The sequence below is a fragment of the Dreissena polymorpha genome, chromosome 2 (genome assembly GCF_020536995.1).
Source record: "Dreissena polymorpha isolate Duluth1 chromosome 2, UMN_Dpol_1.0, whole genome shotgun sequence".
Taxonomy (NCBI): domain Eukaryota; kingdom Metazoa; phylum Mollusca; class Bivalvia; order Myida; family Dreissenidae; genus Dreissena; species Dreissena polymorpha.
Window position 1 is genome coordinate 3,653,434 of NC_068356.1, and position 23,031 is coordinate 3,676,464.

Here is a 23,031-nt window from a genome sequence, read left to right on the forward strand (position 1 = left end):
TCATGTTGGTAAACAAGTATGCAAAATATGAAAGCAATATGTCAAGGGACAATGAAAATAATTGGGGTAGTACAAAAACTTTAACATGTGCACGCTAACGATAACGCCGACGCCGGGATGAGTAGGATAGCTCCACTAGTATATATATTTCATATATAATAGTCGAGCTAAAAATGTTGAGTGTCCGAAAACTTATGAGTAAGTACGGTAATCAACAGTTTTGGGTGAAAGTAAAAGATTTGCTCTTGTTTAAAAGCATGTTATAAACAAGATTTGGCATTCAGTACCATTTCATACCACAGGGAAAGATCTAGGATCACAAAGGTACATGGCACTACTATGAACAAAGGGGCAGGGTGAAAAGTTCCACAAAGGGAATGATCAAGGGTCACTAAAGATTCATTGTACTGATCAAAATGGACATGGTGGAAAGTCACACAAAAGGGAGAACATCTAGGATCACTAAAGGGGGGGAGAGGGGGAGGAGAAAAGAAGCATGGCAAAGCATCCTGCTATTTAGTTCTAGATCTTTTCCTATACAATATTTTATATACCCTTTACCACTTAGATACGTATTTTTATGCATTTGTTGTCTTTAAGAAAGTTAACTATAACTTAAGACCTTTCTTACTAGATTTAAGTTTTAAAGGCTTCATTTCCAATCCTGAGATACTGATGAGCAGACAGAAAACAGCATAAAACCTGAACAGACTGCGAGTTACTCGCAGGCTGTTCTGGTTTTATGCTGGTTGCAAAAGCCATTTTCACTTTGCTTCTTATGAGGGAAATGGTTAAACTGGTCTAAAAAATTATTCCTTTGTAAGCCTGTCAAAGGCTTAATAGCTATCAAAATTAAGGATCTTCCCTTGTATTAATAGCTATCAAAATAAAGGATCTTCCCTTGTATTAATAGCTATCAAAATTAAGAATTTTCCCTTGTAAAGAATTAGTATGCAATGACAACTCCTGTCCGCTACAATAACATACATATATGTGCTTACTCAAACATGCGTCACCCTCTCAGGCGATGGCTTGCTACGCCTTGAAGAGCAACAAAAGAAAAGTCAAGACACTGAGCATCGCTCTGGGCAAACAGGGTTTTATGCATGAACATAACATGTCATGCCAGATTAGCCTGTGTAGTCTGTGGATGACACTTTCTGTTTAGACTGGTTTTTCATTTAAAAGAGACTTCCTTCACACAGAAAATCCATAAAAGCAGAAAGTGTGATCCCTGATCAGCCTGTGTTTACAGCTCAGGTTAATCTGCGACATGCCTAGATATACAGTCAATCTTGTGCTTGCGACCACTTGAATTAAGCGACTTTTGTCTTATACGACCACTTTGAATTCCCCCCCGAGAGTTTTCACTATATTTTCATATTGTATTAAGCAACTTTTGTCTTACGCAACCAACGACCGCTGATTTTCATGTATTTTGATGTCCAAATCTTTAATTAAGCGACCACTTTGAGATTAAAGTGGTAAATCTGTTGACCGTTCAGGGACAAATCAGTGTTAATTGTTTATCTAAGCCGATAAGATGTACGATTGCACCTTTGTTTTGTTTTCACACTAGCCATTTTCCTTTGTCTCAATGACCGGTTCTGATGCAGACTGCGTATCATTTATTTGTGTTGAATAATACAGTGAGGTATTGACACACAGTCTACGGTTTAAGGAGTTTACAATCTGGGACGTTAAGTGACAAACTTAAGGTTCATGGGAGGGATAAAATTCATTAAAACTTTGCTTTTGTTTTTCTTCATTCAATGTGGTACAATATGGTCAAACTATATATCATTTTAAAGGTAAAGACGGATAGAATAACATAAACACATTTTTGACATTCAATATTTTTTTGCTTTATTCATATTTTTGTTTAAAACAAATACATTTATTACACTAATTCACAAAATCTCAATCTAAAGTTAGGAAGGATATGCACGACCGTAAGTTAAATAAATACAAAGCTATATACATATACAAAATCAAGTTAGCAACATTTCACAGAAAATTATTGTCGGAAAACAACAAATGAGTTATTATTCAACTGCATTTTTTGGATAATTTTCCTAAACAAAGTTCTAAAAATAACTAAACTGAACTTCTTTTTAAAAATCCAGGTATGTTGGATAATAAAGAGTCACCATTCTATTTCAAGGGCTTAATAATTTTGCTATAACCAAATGGAAAATTTTAAACCATCTCAAATTGAATGAAATTTCAGACGACATATAAAATTGTAAAATAAATATAAAGAAATAGGTTTGGCTGGGTAGAAATCATTGTGATAAAAGAGATATTGCTCATCAATAACAAGATTTTATGAGTTTTGTGCAGACGACTCTAGAAAGCATAGTTTTGCATGGAAATACACAGCTAGGTATCATGGTATTTTCTTTCCTCCTTCCTGAACAACTACTCTCCTTGTACCGTTTGGAATAATGTGTTCCTTTTGGCAAACCGACTCTTTTTATACATTTGTATATCGATTCCTACTAGCCATTTTGAACGCGTGGCACTCGCTGTGCTCCGTAGAAAAACGTGCATTACAAATCGGTCGAAATCACGTGAAGTAGTAAGAAAACGTGGTATGTGTATACACATACCTGAGAAAACCCATTATTTGTTTTTGACAGTTGGGTCGCGACTGGTAGAACAACTGTTAACATTAATCAGGAAGAGGTCGCGCTTAATAACAGAAATGATCACACAGAGATATAATCACTTACCCCATTTCAAATATTTTCGAGCTGAAAATTGCCTCCCACAAGTCTTTTTTTAGTGTATTTGTATTGTTTTTCTGGAGCCGAAGTGCATCTTACAGAATATCCATCCGACTTCCGTTGTTTTCACTTTCGTTATTAAAAACTCCGTTTAAAAGAATTATTTTTACATTTAGGTTGTTGAAGCGAATTATTATTAGATATTATCAATAAAATAGTAAACCGTGATGAATTGAACGGAGTCTCGTATCGAACTTTCTGTCAGTCTGTAAGCGTACTATTTTGTTCGCAATAATACAAGTGCATGTGATTCTCCAATAACAGTAAACATTGGTGATATGCTTCTTACAAAGTTATTTTTTGGAGTGTTTATGAGGTCTTATCATGCAGTTTGCACACATCAACGGAAAGATTACAATTCAATGCATTTGTCATCGTCAACCGTTTGGAATGTCAATCAGGCGATGAGTGAGTTTTTAGCATGTTCTTTCGATTTTATTAATTTAAAAATGGCTGCCCCCATCGTCATGAAATGACATGTGTTCGAGTTTTGAGATTTCTAGGTATGTAAACTTTTTTTACTATTTAAGCGTAACTTGCCCTCATCAATGTCGATATTATTAACTAGTTATATAAGTTTCCGCCGAAATACGTTGAATAAACATCATTCAGATTTTTGAAAATAATGTCTATTTTTGTGTTAAAATCGCTTTGTATTTTGATTGATTATGTCGATGGTATGAGACGTTGCTGAACAAAAATTGGTAGCAGTTTGAAGGAAAACCATCCTTTTAAGCAAACATGTATACATTTTCAATGTGGCACTCTTCGTTTAGTCAAATTTGAGTTCAATGCTTGGGGTCCCACATTTTTCAAACTGAAGCCTCTACATGGACCTTAAGCGCCGATTTTATTGCAGAAACAATGCGCCGACGCGACAAACATGTTCACAGTGTTCCCGAGAAAAAATAAACTATTAATCTGTAACATGTGTCAAAATCAGTTCACTAAAAATAATTAATTGTATTTATGCTAATTAGTTTGTGTTAGCAAATTTTCAAATCAGGCCTGTTTATTTAGTTTTCAATCGACGTTTTTTTAATTTATTTTCCTATGCACCATACCGTAATTGAGTCAGATTTCCATAAGCTTACATGAAGAAATTAATATGTCAAAACGGAAAGTGTTAACGTTTAATAAGAAAATTCGGGGATTGGAATTGTCTAAGAATACAAGTGCACGTAACATCGCTAATGAGTTTGGAGACGGAAAGCCCCAATTTTGTAAATTTTAGAATCAGAGAAAACAAATAAAACATATTTTAAGTAAAACATTATTTATTTATTTTATTTTTATTTAGATTCATTTGATTACAAAATTTGTAATCCTTGTGTCCAAAGGTGATAATCCTACACCTGGATTTAAAATCGAAGGTCCGCATTCTTCCTAAATGGCCTTTTTTTATTTAAAGACCATTTAATGAAGAGACCACTTTTGTTTACTCCCTTAAGTGGTCTCTAAATACAAGATTGACTGTACTTACATGCATTAAGCCCTGTTTTCCCAGAGCATGGCACAAATAAAAATAACAAGCAACATGGTAAACCAGGTTTTCAAGATTCGCTAATTAATTTACTTTTATTCATATAATTGTGCAATCCCCAAACAGGCCAGCATGTAATCTCTCTCCACAAAATATTAGTCTTATTCCTTCATTGAACATCCAGTTATTAATAAGAAACCTATTATCTATTTTTGCAACACTTACAGTGAACAGACTAGACTGGCCCTAAATATAATCCCAAGATGGGTCTCCTTTCAAACTTGCTTTATCAAAAGTTTCATCCAGAATGGAAATTTAACAGACAGCAGAAGCTGTCTTATGGCCTTCCCCCCCCCCCCCCCCCCCACCCACACACACCATACTTGGTTGTAATAACAAGTACATTGTATTTTAAACTTGAAAACCTGGTCAAAAATATAATTTGTAAAAGGAAGAAAGTTGTGATCTTGCATTTAAATATAAATCACTAACATAAAGGATAACAACCAAAAATTATAAAACACAAAAGATATGCTTCAATGAAACACATATTGCAAAAGAAACTATTAAAAGACATGTTTGAAAAACATTTATGCCACACAGCCACAGCCATCTTAGATGATATTTAAATTATTTCAACAAGAAACCACACTTTATGGCAAAAACACATAGTATTTTTGGAGAAATCACAGCCCTTCGCAAAACCACTTAAAGGTTTTCAAAACATTATTTATTTTAACTACACTCACTTTCTCATATGTCCCTCAATAGCAATGGCACAGCGTTCTTCGGGGTCAGTCCATTCTCCGTCGAAATCCGAGGGCTGGGGGCAGCTACTGCGACGTTTACGGGTGCCGGGCTCCCGTTGTTTGTGGACTTCCACGTCATTGAATACCACTGAGGCACCACCACCCGCTGTCGGGATTACGTCCCCCTGAAAATGGGCGAAACATTGTGATTGGAGATTCATTTAACATACGGCAAAATGCTGGTTAATACTGGATGGCATATTGCTCAATCAATATTACACCCTTGTGTGTAACATGTTAAATGGATGACACTTTTTGTGTCTTAATAATTGAACACAGTAAATATGTTATGTTATACACATTTAAACTGTCATATCTTACTGTCTGTAGTTTATAGAGGTCCCACAGCATTTTTTCAACTGTTGGCAATGAGACATGTGTCCTTATTTTGAGGGGAAAATTTTTGTCACCGTAAAGAGAAAAATTATCATATCAGAGAGTAGAAAAAATCTAGAGGCAAGATCGGTTTTAACTGCATGAACAAACGTGAACAATTGAAGGAATGAAATTTAAACAAGAGGGCCTGAAAGGCCCAATGTCACTCACCTGAGATAACAAGATATTATTGGAGCAAATCTTCTGACCAAGTTTCATGAAGAAAGGAAAATAAGGAGTGTTAACAAGGTTTTACTATAGCCATATAAGGAAAAATTCCCCGCCCCCTGGCAGCCATGTTTTTCAACCAACCGGCGCAATTTTTAAAATCGTCCAAGATATTATTGGGATGAATCTTCTGACCAAGTTTCATGAAGATCGGACAATAAATGTGGCCGCTAGAGTGTTAACAAGATTTTACTATAGCCATATAAGGAAAAATGCCCCGCCCCCTGGGGGCCATGTTTTTCAACCAAAGGGCATCATTTTTTAACTCGTCAAAGATATTACTGGGATGAATCTTTTGACAAAGTTTCATTTAGAAATATAAGGAAAAATGCCCCGCCCTTTACCATTTTCAAACTCATCCAAGATATCATTGAGACAAATCTTCTGACCAAGTTTCATGAAGATAGGAAACTAAATGTGGCCTCTATAGAGTGTTAACAAGGTTTAACTATAGCCATATAAGGAAAAATGCCCTGCCCCCTGGCGGCAATGTTTTTCAACCAACCAGCATCATTTTCTAACTCGTCCAAGATATTATTGGGATGAATGTTTTGACTAAGTGTCATGATGATCAGACAATAAATGTGGCCTCTAGAGTGTTAACAAGATTTTACTATAGCCATATAAGAAAATATGCCCCGCCCCTTGGCAGCCATGTTTTGTCAAGCAAATGTACCCATTTTCGAACTCATGCAAGATATTATTGAGACCAATCATCTGACTAAATTTCATGAAGATTGGACAATAAATGTGGCCTCTAGAGAGTTAACAAGGCAAATGTTGACACTGCACGACGGACAAAAGGCGATCACAAAAGCTCAAAGGTGAGCTAAACAAGAGATTTGTTTGTCAGAAACACAATGCCCCCTATTGCACCGCTTTGAAGCCATAAATTTGACCTTTGACCTTGACCTTAAGCCACTCAAAATATGCAGCTCCATGAGATACACATGCATGCCAAATATCAAGTTGCTATCTTCAATATTCAACAAGATGTGTTTGTGAAACACAATGTCCCCCTATATGACGCGTGACCTTAAAGGATGACCTTGACCCTTCAACACTCAAAATGTGCAGCTCCATGAGATACACATGCATGTCAAATATATAATTGCTAGCTTCAATATTGAAGAAGTTACATTACATGAGCAATTTTGACCCATATATTTGACCTAGAAGGATGACCTTGACCTTTCACAACTCAAAATGTGCAGCTCCATGAGATACACATGCATGCCAAATATCAAGTTGCTATCTTCAATATTGCAAAAGTATTCATAAAATAAGCGATTTGGACCACATATATTTGACCTCTGACCTTGAAGGATGACCTTGACCTTTCACCACTCAAAATGTGCAGCTCCATAAGTTACACATGCATGCCAAATATCAAGTTGCTATCTTCAATATTGCAAAAGTATTCATAAAATAAGCGATTTGGGCCACATATATTTGACCTCTGACCTTGAAGGATGACCTTGACCTTTCACCACTCAAAATGTGCAGCTCCATGAGATACACATGCATGCCAAATATCAAGTTGTTATCTTCAATATTGCAAAAGTATTCATAAAATGAGCGAATTTGGCCACATATATTTGACCTCTGACCTTGAAGGATGACCTTGACCTTTCACCACTCAAAATGTGCAGCACCATGAGATACACATGCATGCCAAATATCAAGTTGCTATATTCAATATAGCAAAAGTTATTGCAAAATGTTAAAGTTGGCGCAAACCAACCAACCAACAGACCAACTAACAGACCAACAGACAGGGCAAAAACAATATGTCCCCCACTACTATAGTGGGGGACATAAAAAATTATGACTAAAATTTAACGAAGGTGAAAGTTTTAGGAAAGAAAAATACAATATTTGAAATTTGACCATAAAGTATGACCTTGACCTTGACTTTTCACCACTCAAAATGTGCAGCTATCTTCAATATTGCAAAAGTTATAAAACTTTAACCACGATTAAAGTTTTGTGACACACACATACAATGACTGACTGACACAATGACATACAGGCCAAAACAATATACCCCTGATCTTTCGATCCAGGGGCATAAAAAACGGAAAGTAAAAAAGCATAAGTAATCACATCTACACTTAAGAGAAAACCTATTTGAAGTTCTAGTTTAATCTTTTGAAATTTTTTGAAGTGTAACAGGTTTTTTTTTGGCCCGATTTTATAGCCGAAATTCGGCTATGTTCCCAATCCCAAAAAGTATACTTTTTCCCCAAAATGTGGCAAAAAATTCCCAATTGCCCCCCCCAAAAAAAAATTTTTTTGTTTTTTTTGTTTTTTTTTAGAAAGAAGTCTTATGTGTATTTTATCTCAATTTTAATTCAATTACATCTTACAAAGTATTATATGATTTTTTTCTTTTAATTTGAATGATTATAAAGAGTTAAATCAAATTTAGTATTTCCCTAATCAGTGGACTTTTCGTGTGGAAAAAAAGGCTAATGAATTTATTTTCCCAATTTCATAAAAATGCCGATAAAATTCCCAATTCCAAAGCCATGGGCTATCTTCCCAAAAAGTGGGGAAAAAAACCTGTGTTAAGCTCCACCTACTAATACTAGTCAGGTATTAAACATGCCACTTGTTTGCTAAAATATGAGAGAAAAGTTGAAGCTCCTTCAAGGCTTTTTTTTAAATATCCTCTTACCAGGCAAGTGCTTCTTTTCTGGTTAAAAAACAACACTACCAGAACTCCTGTCACATGCCTTCAATATCAAATATGCAGGGAGAGCAGAATAAACTGCATAGAGTGGATTGACAGCAGGCAAGTGGATGCTTTGTCTTCTTAAGTGCATTTAAAGTCCACATATTTCATTGGAAAGGATAGCCATCCTGCCCTTAGGAAATAGTGACCAGTTGGACTAAATGAAATGCAAGTTTATACTAAGCAACAGATTCTTCAAACCTTGTAAAAGTAATACTGTATTTGGAGTAGAATTACCCATCAGAGTATTTATGATGATATAAAGTAATTACTTGGACACTAGCTTAGTTTACTCTATTTAAACTAGGGATGAGTCTGATCATTTGCCTATTAGTTCTAAAATAGTTTTGGGGAAAAGGAAAATTATTCGTGCTAATTGCGGCAATCAACATTACTTTAATAACGGTAGCGAACACTTACCAAAAATAGAAAAGTATAAATGGAAAGACGCACACAAGCAAAATTTCATAAGAGTATTTGAAAACAGTTTTAACATTCAGCATGCGCAAATATTTGAAGCAATCGCGTGCACGGATATTGACGAAGCGATCGATAAAATTTTAAATTTGTACAAATACGCTGCATCCGATATGAAGGCAAATTATAAAACACACTATCTTAATAAAAATGACAATTCATTAAATCAACCGTGGTGGGATAGAGAATGCAACGCAGCTAAACAAACGAAGTACGCAGCATTACGAAGATTCCGTTTAAGTAATGATGCATCGGATTATCAATACTATATATCACTCCGTAGAGGGTTTAAAAATATGTGCTCGGACAAAAAACAAGCGTATCAAACGACGAAAAGAAACGAATTGGTTTTATCGCGTACTAAACCAAATTTGTTCTGGAAATTAATAAAAGGTAGTCATAAGACGAAAAACAAAGATTCTTGTAATATAGATCCATTTACATGGTACGATTATTTTAAAGGCCTTCTTTGTAAAGAAAATCAACCAAGTCTAATTGATATACAGCTAGAGGTTAACGAAACTGAAGATGATCAAGATCAAATTTTAAACTCAGAAATCACGAACGAAGAAATAATAAAAAGTATTTCAAAACTCAAAGATGGAAAATCGCAAGGGACCGATGGCCTTGGGGCAGAATTTTATAAAAGTACGATGCATATGATAAGTCCTTTACTTCGAGATTTATTTAATAAGATTCTAAATACAGGGCATTTTCCAAATATCTGGCGGGATAGTATAATTGTGCCGATATATAAGTCAGGCGCTACAGATGACCCCTCTAATTATAGAGGTATATCATTAATTAATGTAATGTATAAAATATTCTCCAATATCGTATACAACAGATTATGCAAATGGGCAGATTTTAACAATAAAATAGAAGAAGCACAAGCCGGTTTTCGCAAGGGATATTCAACCATTGATAATTTATTTACTCTTCAAAGCATGGTCCAAAAATATACGTGTAAACCTGGTGGTAGGTTTTATGTTCTATACGTAGACTTCCAAAAAGCATTTGATAGTTTGATTATTCATAAACTATTTACAACTATGTGTAAAAATGGGGTCAAGGGGAAGCTTTTTCAAGTATTAAAATCGATGTATTCAAATCTACGCGGATGTGTACGGGTAAATGATAAAAATGTCACGCAAAACTTCAATTGTAACATCGGCACTAGGCAAGGGGACGTAACCAGCACTATAATTTTTAATTTATACATGAACGAGTTGTCTACCTTTCTAAAATCTAAAGGTCATAGGGGTATTTTTATCACCGAAGATATTTCAGACATTATTTGCATTCTTTTTGCCGATGACGTTGCGAGTTGCGCCGATACCGCGATCGAGCTACAATCACAATTGAACTCTATATCAGAATTTTGTGATAATACTGGTATGACAATTAATCAACAAAAGACTGAAATTATTGTTTTTAGAAATGGAGGTCCGCTAAGAGCATACGAACATTGGGTCTTAAAAAATAATCCCGTAAATGTCACATCTGTATATAAATACATGGGTCTTCTTTTTACACCCAAATTATCATGGAGGAAAGCGAAAGAAAAACTTGCAGCTCAAGCCCGAAAATCTATTTTTGCTATTAAATCATACCAAAGAAACTTTGGATATTTTTCATACACGGAATATTTTAAATTGTTTGATTCAATGGTTAAACCCATACTTACATATGGCTCTGAGATATATGGAATAGAATTCTCAGACATTCTCGAAAAAGTACAAATCGAGTGTTGTAAATATTTCCTTGGTGTAAATAAATCTGTAAATGATAGCATTGTATTAGGAGAATGTGGTAGATTACCTCTTTGTATAGAACATCATGTAAAATGCGTTAAATATTGGTGTAAATTGATAAGTATGACAGAGGATCGATATCCTAGAAACTGTTATATTATGTTAAAGCGGCATGACGAAATCGGAAGAACTAATTGGGTGACATCTGTAAAAAATATTTTGTACCGTTATGGATTTGGTTTTGTTTGGATAAGTCAAGAGATAGGAAATGTGGAATTATTCTTAATGTCATTTAAACAAAGATTGATTGATTGTAATACACAGAACTGGCTTGAAGCTCTTGGAAATTCACCAAGATGCGATACTTACAAACATTTCAAATCTATGTTAAACCCAGAAAAGTATTTGTTTATCGATATACCATTTTATGTTCGAAAGTCAGTTGCTAGATTCCGTTGTTCAAGCCATAAATTAGCTATTGAAACTGGTCGACATTTAGGAATTTCAAGAGAAAACCGATTATGTACATATTGTTCAGTCGTTTTTAATAATATGTGTATTGAAGATGAGTTTCATGTATTTTTTAAATGTCCAAAATTCAACCAAGAAAGGCAAATGTATATCTTTTCATGGTACAATGGTGAACAAAATTTCTTAAATTTTTGCAATCTTATGCAAATCTCTGATGAAAGTAAACTTAAAAGCATAGCCTTTTTTGTAACTGAAATAATGAAAAAGAAAGATGTAGATCAAAATTGATGTTCAAACTTGATGTATCACAACTCAAAAAATAACATGCTGTTACTTATGTATGCTGTATTTTGGGCCGGTGGCCTTTATTTACAAAATAAACTTTTGTCTTGTCTTGTCATCATTCACACAAAGAAATCCATCGTTCAGACCTTATAGTATTTGGTCTGGAATTCCCCATCTGATCCCACGTCTTGGTGTGTAAGCATGTACTTGGAGGCCAGCTTTGTGTCCTTCTGTTCAAGCTTGGACACAGATCTCTTCTTCTTCAAGGTTGGCTGAAGAACTGTGTCTAGAAACCAACAAGGGACAAAATTGTCACAAAACCAGGTTTTCAGTTAAAAAAAGGTTTAATAAAGAGAGACAATTCAAAATGTGTATTGTTAAACCCCTTGTGTAAAATTAGAAAACAAGGGCTGTTTGTAAAACATGCATGCCCCCCATATGGGCTGTCAGTTGTAGTGGAATCCATTGTGTAAATACGTTTTTTGTCACTGTGACCTTGACCTTTGACCTAGTGACCTGAAAGTCAATAGGGGTCATCTGCCAGTCATAATCAATATACCTATGAAGTTTCATGGTCCTAGGCTTAATTATTCTTTAGTTATCATCCGGAAACCATTTTACTGTGTCGAGTCCCTGTGACCTTGATCTTTGACCTAGTGACCTGAAAATTGATACGGGTCATCTGCCAGTCATGATCAATTTACCTATGAAGTTTTATGATCCTAGGCGTCAGCATTCTTAAGTCATCATCAGGAAACCATTTTACTGTTTCGAGTCACTGTGACCTTGACCTTTGACCTTGTGACCTGAAAATCGATAGGAGTCATCTGCCAGTCATGATCAAAGTTCCTATGAAGTTTCATGAGCCTAGGCCTAAGCATTCTTGAGTTATTATCCTGAAACCATTTTACTGTTTTGAGTCACTGTGACCTAGACCTTCGACCTAGTGACCTGAAAATCACAGGGCTCGGCCGTGGGGGCGACGTGGGCGACATCTTCGCCTGGGACATAATAATGTCACCCTTAAATTACATGAAGGAGAAATTTACTTCGCCTTCTTTTTTTACAACATCGACTTTCTTTTTCTCAATTTTTTCATCTAAAAATTCTAAATTTTCACATGTCATAAAGTCACCGATGACACTTGTTATGTTATCAGTTTATTATCACAGCAAAAGATCGACTGCTGTGAAAGCTTATCCAGGCAACTAGCATACATGGGCATTCATTCCAAACAATATTGGTTTAGATCAAAAGATCATAGCGAGTGTCATTTTGCCGACAGTTTGGATAGTTCTCTGTTCTGCAAGCCCAAATAGTACACGCCTAGCAGGCGGAGTTAAGCGGTACATTACCATCGATAGTTACCAATGAGAACGCGCGCATTGTAAATACATATGCAGTAGTTTACCTGAGCGATGAAATGACGTCGTTATAGACATGTATTTACGCTCAAAAAAGTTTACACGCGCAACACATTCCCAACAGTAACAAGGGCTGTTTGTAAAACATGCATGCCCCCCATATGGGCTTTAAGTTGTAGTGACAGCCATTTTGTAAATATTTTTATTGTCACTGTGACCTTGACCTTTTACCTAGTGACCTGAAAATCAATAGGGGTCATCTGCGTGTCATGATCAATGTACCTATGAAGTTTCATGATCCTAGCCATAAGCTGTCCTGAGTTATCATCAGGAAACCATTTTACTATTTCGGGTCACTGTGACCTTGACCTTTGACCTAGTGACCTGAAAATCAATAGGGGTCATCTGCCAGTCATGATCAATGTACCAATCAAGTTTCATGATCCTAGGCATAAGCGTTCTTGAGTTATCATCCGGAAACCATTTTACTATTTCGGGTCACCGTGACCTTGACCTTTGACCTAGTGACCTGAAAATCAATAGGGGTCATCTGCTAGTCATGATCAATCTACCTATTAAGTTTTATGATCCTAGGCATAAGGGTTCTTGAATTATCAACCGGAAACCATTTTACTATTTCGGGTCACCGTGACCTTTGACCTAGTGACCTGGAAATCAATAGGGGTCATCAGCTAGTCATGATCAATCTACCTATGAAGTTTTATGATCTTAGGCATAAGCGTTCTTGAATTATCATCCGGAAACCATTTTACTATTTCGGGTCACAGTGACCTTGACCTTTGACCTAGTGACCTCAAAATCAATAGGGGTCATCTGTGAGTCATGATCAATGTACCTATGCAGTTTCATGATCCTAGGCCTAAGCGTTCTTGAGTTATCGTCTGACAACCACCTGGTGGACGGAACGACCGACCGACAGACCGACATGAGCAAAGCAATATACCCCCTCTTCTTCGAAGGGGGGCATAAATATGAATACGATTTATTCTAGTATGTTCTACTGTTTACTTGTTTCGTGTTTCAAAACTCATAAACACTTATTATCCAGTTGATGTGCAATTTATTTTGTCAGACATTAATTCATAACCATATAAACAAAAACTAACCATATAAACAAAAACTAACAACCCAGCCGTGCAAACTGTAGTGCTAATTTCCATAATTTTATCTACCGTATCCATACGTAAACGACTTTATTTTATATCCCGCAACCTCTTTGCGCATGCTGTAAGTTGTCTAATGATTACGTGATAATTGATTGACCATTCGATAATTACAGGTTTTTGGCAGACGGCACGGTTAAAGAAAATCGGAAAACTTATTAAAGAAAAACAAAATTGATCAAAGGTCTATTAATTACGTAGATCCACTACTGTAAAAGTCCAGCGAGTTTTGTCAGTTTGTTAATCCACCGATAATTACGAGTAACACCCATCTTATATAAACTGGAATCACAGTTCATTTTTATACTAACAAGTCCTAATACTAAACAATAGACATTGAGAAAACACATTTCCTCGATTAGATATAAATTATCCGAGTAGAATAAAATTGCTACGTCATGAATCATGACCTTCGACATTGCAAATGGCAGATGTATTGTAACATTAAACCCGCGTTCAATTCAAAGCTGGCGATTCAAATTACAAGTAATGGTGATTCAATAATGGAGAAAGCATTAACTGGATTTAACAAATATGTACGTTAATAAGGTTTGTTAAACCAGATAACAACAAGGAAAATTTGGATTATTAAATGAATCAGGTAAGGCATTCTCAAGTGTACATATTTCGGATATGTATACAATTCGGATAAACAGAAATAGATATACTATATGTCCCATGCATTAAGATCGTGTTTTGTGAAGACTCGTTTTTACCACAATTTGGTGATTTCATGACGCGAAGAATTTCCAATGGCATTGGTACCGGACCTGTTCCCAATTGGGTGAAAAAAATCATTTACTAATTACCAATACCATGTACATTATGATGTAAATAGGGTTTGGATTGTCATTGCATTATTAAAGTACTGTTTATTTTTATGATGCACATGGAAATCACAAGTTTTATTTGTATGAATTGATTTATGTGACTTAATATGTAAGGATTTATTGAATTTGAAAATAGTATTTGTTTGTCATTGATAATGATGACACTAAGGCTTGGTGTAATAAGGGGTATAAAACAAGCAAAAATATTTTTAAACGCCGAACAGAAATCACTTCTCCTTCTAGTGGCCTCACTTCTCCCTAATTTCAGCTCATGGAGAAGTCACTTCTCCCTCAAGTTTGAACCTAGGCTGAGCCCTGAATCAATAGGGGTCATCCGTCAGTCATGATCAATGTTATTATGAAGTTTCATGACCCTAGGTGTAAGAATTCTTGAGTAACCATCCGGAATCTATTTTACTGTTTCGAGTCACCGTGACCTTGACCTTTGACCTGAAAATCAATATGGTTCATCTGCCAGTCATGATCAATGTACCTATAAAGTTTCATGATCCTAGTCGTAAGCATTCTTGAGTTATCATCCGGAAACCATTTTACTATTTCCAGTCACTGTGACCTTGACCTTTGACCTAGTGACCTGAAAATCAATAGGGGTCATCTGCCAGTCATGATCAATGTACCTTTGAAGTTTCATGATCCTAGGCCTAAGCATTCTTGAGTTATCCGGAAACCATTTTACTGTTTCAAGTCACTGACCTTGACCTTTGACCTGGTGACCTGAAAATCAATAGGGGTCATTTGCCAGTCATGATCAATGTACTTATGAAGTTTCATGATCATAGGCCTAAGCGTTCTTGAGTTATCATCCTTTCATAGTTACATAGTTGTTTCAAAATCAATCACTTTTTAGTTGTGGCGACCTTGAACTTGGAGATATTGACGTTATTTTTTCGTGCAACACACCGTCCAATAATGGTGAACAAATGATTTTAAAATGTCACAATGAATGACATAGAAATGGCCCAGACAAGCTCATTTATGGCCATTCTTGACCTTCAAACTCAAATCGTGACCTTGACCTTGGAGATATCGATGTAGTTCTTTCACGCGACACACCGTCTAATGATGGTGAACAAATGTGCCAAATGATTTTAAAATCTGACAATGAACGACAGAGTTATGGCCGCAACAAGCTTGTACCTCCCGCCCGCCAGCCAGCCCGCCAACATTCGCCAATCTAATAACCAGTTTTTTTCTTCGAAAAACCTGGTTAAAAACAGACTTCACCAACATGGCATGTTTTTGTACATTTATTGGCTCAGTTTGGCCCCCATTGATTGAGATTTTGAAGTAAAATCAAGATTGTATCAATTTAAATTAATTAATATAAAACATCAACCTTAAGTTTTTAAAACATGTTGTAGTTTATTTTTATGTAAGTGCATAACCCTTAAAATCATTTTCTAGAAGATAACTACATGATTATTTTGTCACAGTAGATCAAAAAGGCAATACATGAATATCGTTTTCACTGCAGCTTTAGAATTCTTTCTCAAAGATGACTATGATATTTGTGTGAAATGATTTCAAAAATTTACCAAGGTTTAGATGTCCTGGAGGTTTGTGGTCCAACCAGGTCTCGTTGTTAGACCTGGACCGTCTGTGTCTCAAGTTATGCTGTGGAACCTGAATTTTGTTTATATATTCATAATTTATTTTATTATTGGAAAAAATATTCTAGACAACTGTGGCAAATGCAATACAAACTTATCTCAATTGAAAACATTGACACATTTTGGTTCTGCATAAAATCAGCAAAAACTTGGTTGTTAGTTGAAGTCAACAATTATTTATTAATAGTATCATTATACCATTACAATATAATTGGTATATCTTATTAAACATTCCTCTTTTAAGTTAATCTATAGGTCTTAATAAACAAAACAAAATGTAGACATCAAAATCATATTTATATGCGCTTTTTAAGAATTCCTGCTATTGAAGTAAAAGGGCGTTTATTCCTTACACTGCGTTGGGTGGCAGATGGGACAGGGGTCTTAGGCGGTGGTATAGGTTTCTTCACGGTGGTGGCTCCACCTCCATACCCCCAGGGTCGGGCTGCAGACGAGACAGTGTTGGTGCGCGCTCTTGTGTTAGGAAGTCCAATAGATGACATGTCCGATTCGGACGTTGCACTACGAATTATGCCTGAAATGTGAATCAAATACTGAAGATATTCTAATCCCAAAATCAAGTACACATAGGCATCCTGTGAAGGCAATGTATCAAGAATTGAAGACAAACAAGAATTTAAAAAACCTTCAATTGAAGGCAGTTCAATCAGTATAGTAATTATGTCCCTTGATAGCACTTTAATTAGCATTATCAGCTTACTCTCTTTCAGCTGATTTATTAATAATCAGAAATCTAATTTAACTTGGTATTATTAATGTTTCCTTTACCAATCCTATTTACAAACAAATTTTGTCCAAATCTTTCTATTCATTATTAAATATCTTCAAAAATAATCTAATTTCATTCCCCAAAAAGGTTAACTTTTATTCTACTTGTTTGAAACAAACCAACACAAACCATCACAATCAAATTTAAATTTTAAACTAAATAGTATTTATTGCTTAAACTTATAGCAATCCAGTTTAATCTGACAGATTCAAGCCTTACCTGGTGTTGTGTAAGTGCGAGTCTTCACGGCTGTTCCGGGTGTTTTGAAGGTGCGAGGTTTTGCTACTGGTGTCTCGCTGTCCAACACTTCTTTCATCATGTTGAACTTCTTCTCCTTCTCTTCTAAAGCTGCCCCAAGCTCTTCTGCTACCTTCTGCCGTTCTTTCTCCTGTAGAACAATGTGACGACATCATTGCCACACTAAGGCAGGTTGAGGTATGATACTCGAAGATACTAAAGTGTTTTACAATAAAATTGTGTGCCATATAATCAAAGAAATTTAGGCGATTTGGAGCATTGTTTTCAAACAATTATATATATTGCATAACATGTAAACAAAGAAATCACATTTCCACTTATTGATTTTTGTTTATTTTGTCTCTTTGTCAACTTATCCTGTTTTAAACTAACCTTCAGAAATGTTTGTCTATCTAATCTTAATACCTGGAAAATATACCATCCAGATCCAAATTTCCCTAAATATTTACCAATTCAAAGGCATCCTCACACAAGAGTGCAAAACTGCCACAAGATACACCCGTTTGAAGGTTTTGGACAACTTGACAGGGTTCGACACTAAGGCACGTCCGACAGACATTGTCTAGTAAGATCGGTGGTCGGGCTAGTAAAACTGCGGGCTAGCTTGTCCGACTGGTCGTACATAAAAAAAATCTATACTGATTCATATAACTATAACTAACTGCTGTGAAAACCTTTATTTTTAATGTGTAAAATTGCTCTCGTATCCGTTATTTACATTACAACTAGTGTATTTAAATAAACGCGGAGCATCCACATGATTCATCGCTATTTTTAGACGCAAAGGAGAGCTTCCTGCAGAAATTGCTTGTTTCAATTGGTCAAGTTGTCATGAATATTAATGATTTTCTGAAGTGTCGTAAAATTGTAGAGCATGATTTTACGACTTCTATCGAAAATCGGTATTGTCAATGTAAACATTTTTTCGTAGCAGACAAGAGAATGTAATTTAAAGAATGGCTTTGTTCAAGTTCGGATTTTCGTCCGACAAATCAGTTAATAAAAAAGAATCCGACGCTTAAACTGACACGAAACGTAAATTTGAAGAAACACGAAAACGTCAATTTTATCCTAAATGGAAAATCGAGTCAGTTCGCATGGATTGAATTTGACGGAGAAAAGCAAAAAAAAGTTTTATTTTATTGTTTTACTTTATGCATCAAAAACGATCTGGTGTTCACTGATTATTTACTGATAAATCCTGATTAAACAGTTACATGACACAATTGTGTTCATTTGCTATGTCATTTGTGGTCTAGTAGACATCAGGTTCGGGCTAGTACATTTTAAGAGGAGCTGGTCCGACGGTCTTGCTGTAAAAAAAGTTAATGTCGAACCCTGCTTGATAACTTAACAATTTGAGTGGCAAAATGATATATTTTTGAAATTAAGCAACACATAACTTTACCATTTGAGTGTCATTTAGACAAAACTTCTGACCAAATTTGGTAAAGATCAGATGAAAACTACTTCAATTAGAAAGCAGACACCATGCTAAATCCTTGAAATGCACTAAGTGACCCTGTGACCTAGTTTTTGACCATGCATGCCCCATATTCGAACTTGACCTAGATATTGTCTAGATACAACTTCTGACCAAGTTTGGTGAAGATCAGATGAAAACTATTTGAATTAGAGAGCGGACACTGCTGTGGATGCCGCCCGTCCGCCAGCCACCACCTGCCAAGGCTGATCTTATAATACGTCCCGTTTTGAACGGGCGTATAAAAATCACAAAATCATGTATGCAAATAAAATGACTTTTAGAGTTAAAGAATTGTTAAATTGGGTATTTTTTGTAGTTTTGCAGAACAAGATAAAACAAAAATTAGTGCAAAGGATGCTTATTTCCTAATTAAAAGTAGGAAAACACAACTAAGTATTCTTTACACTTCACTTACAAGGTTTTCCTCCCACTGAATGTTGTTAATCTCGAGCCTCTGTTTGAAGTTGTCTCTAAGTCGCTCTTTCTCAGTCATCTCTTGCTTTAACTTGTAGTTCTTATCCATAAGCTGAAATAAACAGAGGCCAGTATTATTATATTTGTAGTATTCAAATGAGAACAAGAGATGTGTTTGTAAGAAAAACAATGCCCCCTATTGCGCCGCTTTGAAGCCATATATTTGACCTTTGACCTTGAAGGATGACCTTGACCTTTCACCACTCAAAATGTGCAGCTCCATGAGATACACATGCATGCCAAATATCAAGTTGCTATCTTCAATATTGCAAAAGTTATTGCAAAACTTTAACCTTGACTTTAACCAAGGTTAAAGTTTTGGGACAGAATGACAGACAGACAGAATGACAGACAGGCCAAAAACAATATACCCTCGATCATTTGATCCGGGGCATAAAAAGAAAGAGGACAGAGTTTGAAGCTAATCAAAGAAATACTTTTAGTTGAAGATATATTTGTTAAGTTCCTAAGGAATATCTGAAGTAACTAACATTAACAGAATGAGGCCATTTTTGTTTTCCTTAGGAATTGTGTAAGTTACAAAATTAGACAGGAAACATTCTTTAAAGGTCAGGAGGTCAGGGACTCAAAGAGCTTCATAAGGAAATAAACTCAAAGATGAATTAATTAACCAACAAATATTTTGAATATTGGTGGCAATCCTTCAGTTGGAAATTTTAGGCAGCCATTTGAATTTTTTTATATCTTTTTTACATTATGAATAGGGCCAAATTTAAATAAATTTCAAAATTTAGTTCAATCCTATATCCAGCTCTATCAGTTGAACCTAAGTAAAGGTAATATTGAAAACATTTTTACCCTAAATTTTAAAGCAATTGTAAGAAAACCACTAATCACAAATTTGCCAAAATTAGGCAAAACAACGTATTTTTCCCCAATCCAAATGACCCCAGCTACATTTCCCAAATGGTGAAAAAAAACACTGCCTACAGTGATTGTTACCTTAGCCTACAGCCATTGTAACCGCAGCCTACAGTCATTGTTACCTTTGCCAACAGCCATCGTAAGCGTAGCCCACAGTCATTGTAACTGTAACTGTAGCTTACAGTCCTTGTTACCTTTGCCTACAGCCATTGTAACCGTAGCCCAGTCATTGTTACCTTAGCCTCACACTCCCGTCTCATTCTTTCAGAGTCCTCCAGCTGGGCCTGTAGGGCTGAGATCTTGCGCTCGAGACTGCTGCACTTGGCCTCCAGTTTTGACACGTCCCCACCTGTTTTGCCCACAAGCTCTTCAAGTTCGTCATTGCGATCAAGCAAGCGCTCGTGTTCTTGCTCAAAGTCTACCAGTCTGGCTCGGAATGCATCTTCTGTAACACATATAGGATATAAGTTGCTTCTGAAGTTTAATCAATTTTACGTCCCAAGTGGTTATAGAAAATGATAATTAATATACTATACATTTGATTATTAAACTAAAGCCTTTAATTCTTGAGTACAATAAATACTTTGCAAGAGGGACAAAAGCCCTCAGGTGCTCCCCTGAGACCCAAAGGCACTTGACTGTTTTGAGTTGATTAGGTTTCATTCTTGCAAAATAATCAGTGATTTTTTTAAAATCAAAATTACATGAAAATTGGCTATTAAACAATGGCAAAAAGTAATATTCTTTCCAAAAGATCCCAACAAGATTTTCCTCTGACAGTTTCCAAATAAAACAAATAAGAAATTTCATACAGCAATCATTCCATCAACAGTCCGGTACAATACAGGAAATGCATGATCATTCCCATTCGCAAATTTCTCTAATCAATCTAGTATTCTATATATATGAATGCCAAACCTCTAGCACACACTTTTTTTTCAAGAGGATACAAGGGAACTTACGCTTTGCTTCAAAGTCTAAAGCCAGGGCTTGCCTCTTGGAGTCCCGTTCAATAAGGAATGCTAACAGCGTGTTAAGAGTGTCAGCATCGTTGTGGTCTATCATCTGAAAAACAAGACATCACATACATTGTATATAATCAGTCATATCACAAAGTTCTGTTATTTCACTTCCAGTTTTCCTGGATTAGCTGGTTTATTAGTACACATATGTGTACATAAGTACACTGTAACTCCAATATAACGCGGATGACGGGGTCCAAGCCACACAACAGCGTTATAAACAGACAGCGTTATAAGTTTTGAGCTTATTTATTTAAGGGGGCTATACAAAAACAGGTATAGTATAGCCTATAATATAGGTCCTGTGTATTGCCATGCTGTGTTGTCATCCGCAAATACATGCATATAAACCGAATCGAACGATAACAGTTTACATACCGCTTTTCTAATTTGCACATTTATCCGATAATCCAATATAATTACAACATCTTAAACATTTATGACAAGAAATATGTTTACGAATTTCATAAACAAATTCATATGCATACGCCATTTTTCAGAAAAATAGTACAGTGCATTATGGGACACAGCTTTCATTGAACGAGCGATTTAAATTTAGATTGAATGCAATACGATACATGTACCCAGAAATGTTTTATTGCATCATACGCAGCATGTAAAAAAATGTGCTTTCCCTGGACTTTCTGATAACCGGCAAAAATTGAAGTGAATCTCTGTTAACATTTACACTGTGGTAGCATGTAAATAAATTGTCATGATTTTTAAATTTATTTTTCGTATAGGTACTGAAACATTTAACATACACAATGATCTTTTTATTTATCAAGCATGTAATAAACGATAACACACTTACACAGCCATAGTTAATACAACGAAATACAATGCACGATAAATACACTAAACAGGTAATTGTTTTGAATAATTCTAATTTCATAATTATTCTGCTTGCCCTTACCTTATTGAAATTAGCGCACCGGACCGCTCTGATAGGGAATACATGTAATAAACACTGACTCGTGAATTTTCACACCTTTATTGACATTACATAACAGATTAACACCAATTAGCTGTTGAGTGTTGTTTAACCTCTAAACGATTAAAATCAGTTAAAGGGACGGATAAAGCAATCAAGATGTGATCGCCGACTTCTTTGAATTTGCTGAAAATACATGAAGTTGCATAACATGGATTTGAATCAGAAATGGAAGGTTGAAGAAAAAACAGGATCCAAGCACCCCCCGCGTTATATTGGACACAGCGTTATAATGGACCGCACTATATTGGAGTTACAGTGTATAGCAGCAACTGATCACTACCCTACTTGATTCAGAAGTAGGGAAAAATGCCTGTAGAAACAATTTTGTGATCAATCCTAACAAAAGTAGTGAGGACGGACTGGGATCTTTTTCCTAGTATTGTAACTATTTTAAACTATTCCAAATATTATTACTTGTCAATAACTTAATTTAATGACATTTTTAAAGACAAGAAAATCTGCGAACAAGGTCTATTTTTTATTACGAATTTTTAAAACAAGTAACGCTTAACTTGGCCAATGGGGTCATTTCAATAAACTGAATAAGTACTGTAAGTTGGAATGATATCCCTCAATAAAAACAAGCTTACGGAAAAACTTTGTCCTGCCTATTTGGTGTATATTTAAACGTCATACTACAAAAAGTCCATATATTTTGATAAAGTTCAAAGTGAACTTCCCAAACTAGGTAGATGGGGTCAT

At 35.5% G+C, this 23,031-nt stretch overlaps 1 protein-coding gene across 2 annotated transcripts in view; it reads right to left on the bottom strand.

The window, feature by feature from the left end:
* LOC127865649 (kinesin-like protein KIF23) overlaps positions 1-23,031 on the bottom strand; it is an 85,515-nt gene that overhangs the window by 9,510 nt on the left and 52,974 nt on the right. The window contains exons 14-22 of one of the 2 annotated variants that reach the window (XM_052405555.1): positions 21,273-21,375; positions 20,547-20,755; positions 19,367-19,477; positions 17,427-17,595; positions 16,771-16,952; positions 16,343-16,430; positions 11,555-11,694; positions 5,022-5,206; positions 1,002-1,041 (exon numbers count right to left, since the gene is read on the bottom strand). In XM_052405555.1, the coding sequence (XP_052261515.1) occupies positions 1,002-1,041; positions 5,022-5,206; positions 11,555-11,694; positions 16,343-16,430; positions 16,771-16,952; positions 17,427-17,595; positions 19,367-19,477; positions 20,547-20,755; positions 21,273-21,375 (1,227 nt within the window). The remainder of the gene's footprint in view (positions 1-1,001; positions 1,042-5,021; positions 5,207-11,554; positions 11,695-16,342; positions 16,431-16,770; positions 16,953-17,426; positions 17,596-19,366; positions 19,478-20,546; positions 20,756-21,272; positions 21,376-23,031) is intronic. The other variant, XM_052405556.1, reaches the window with a different exon arrangement.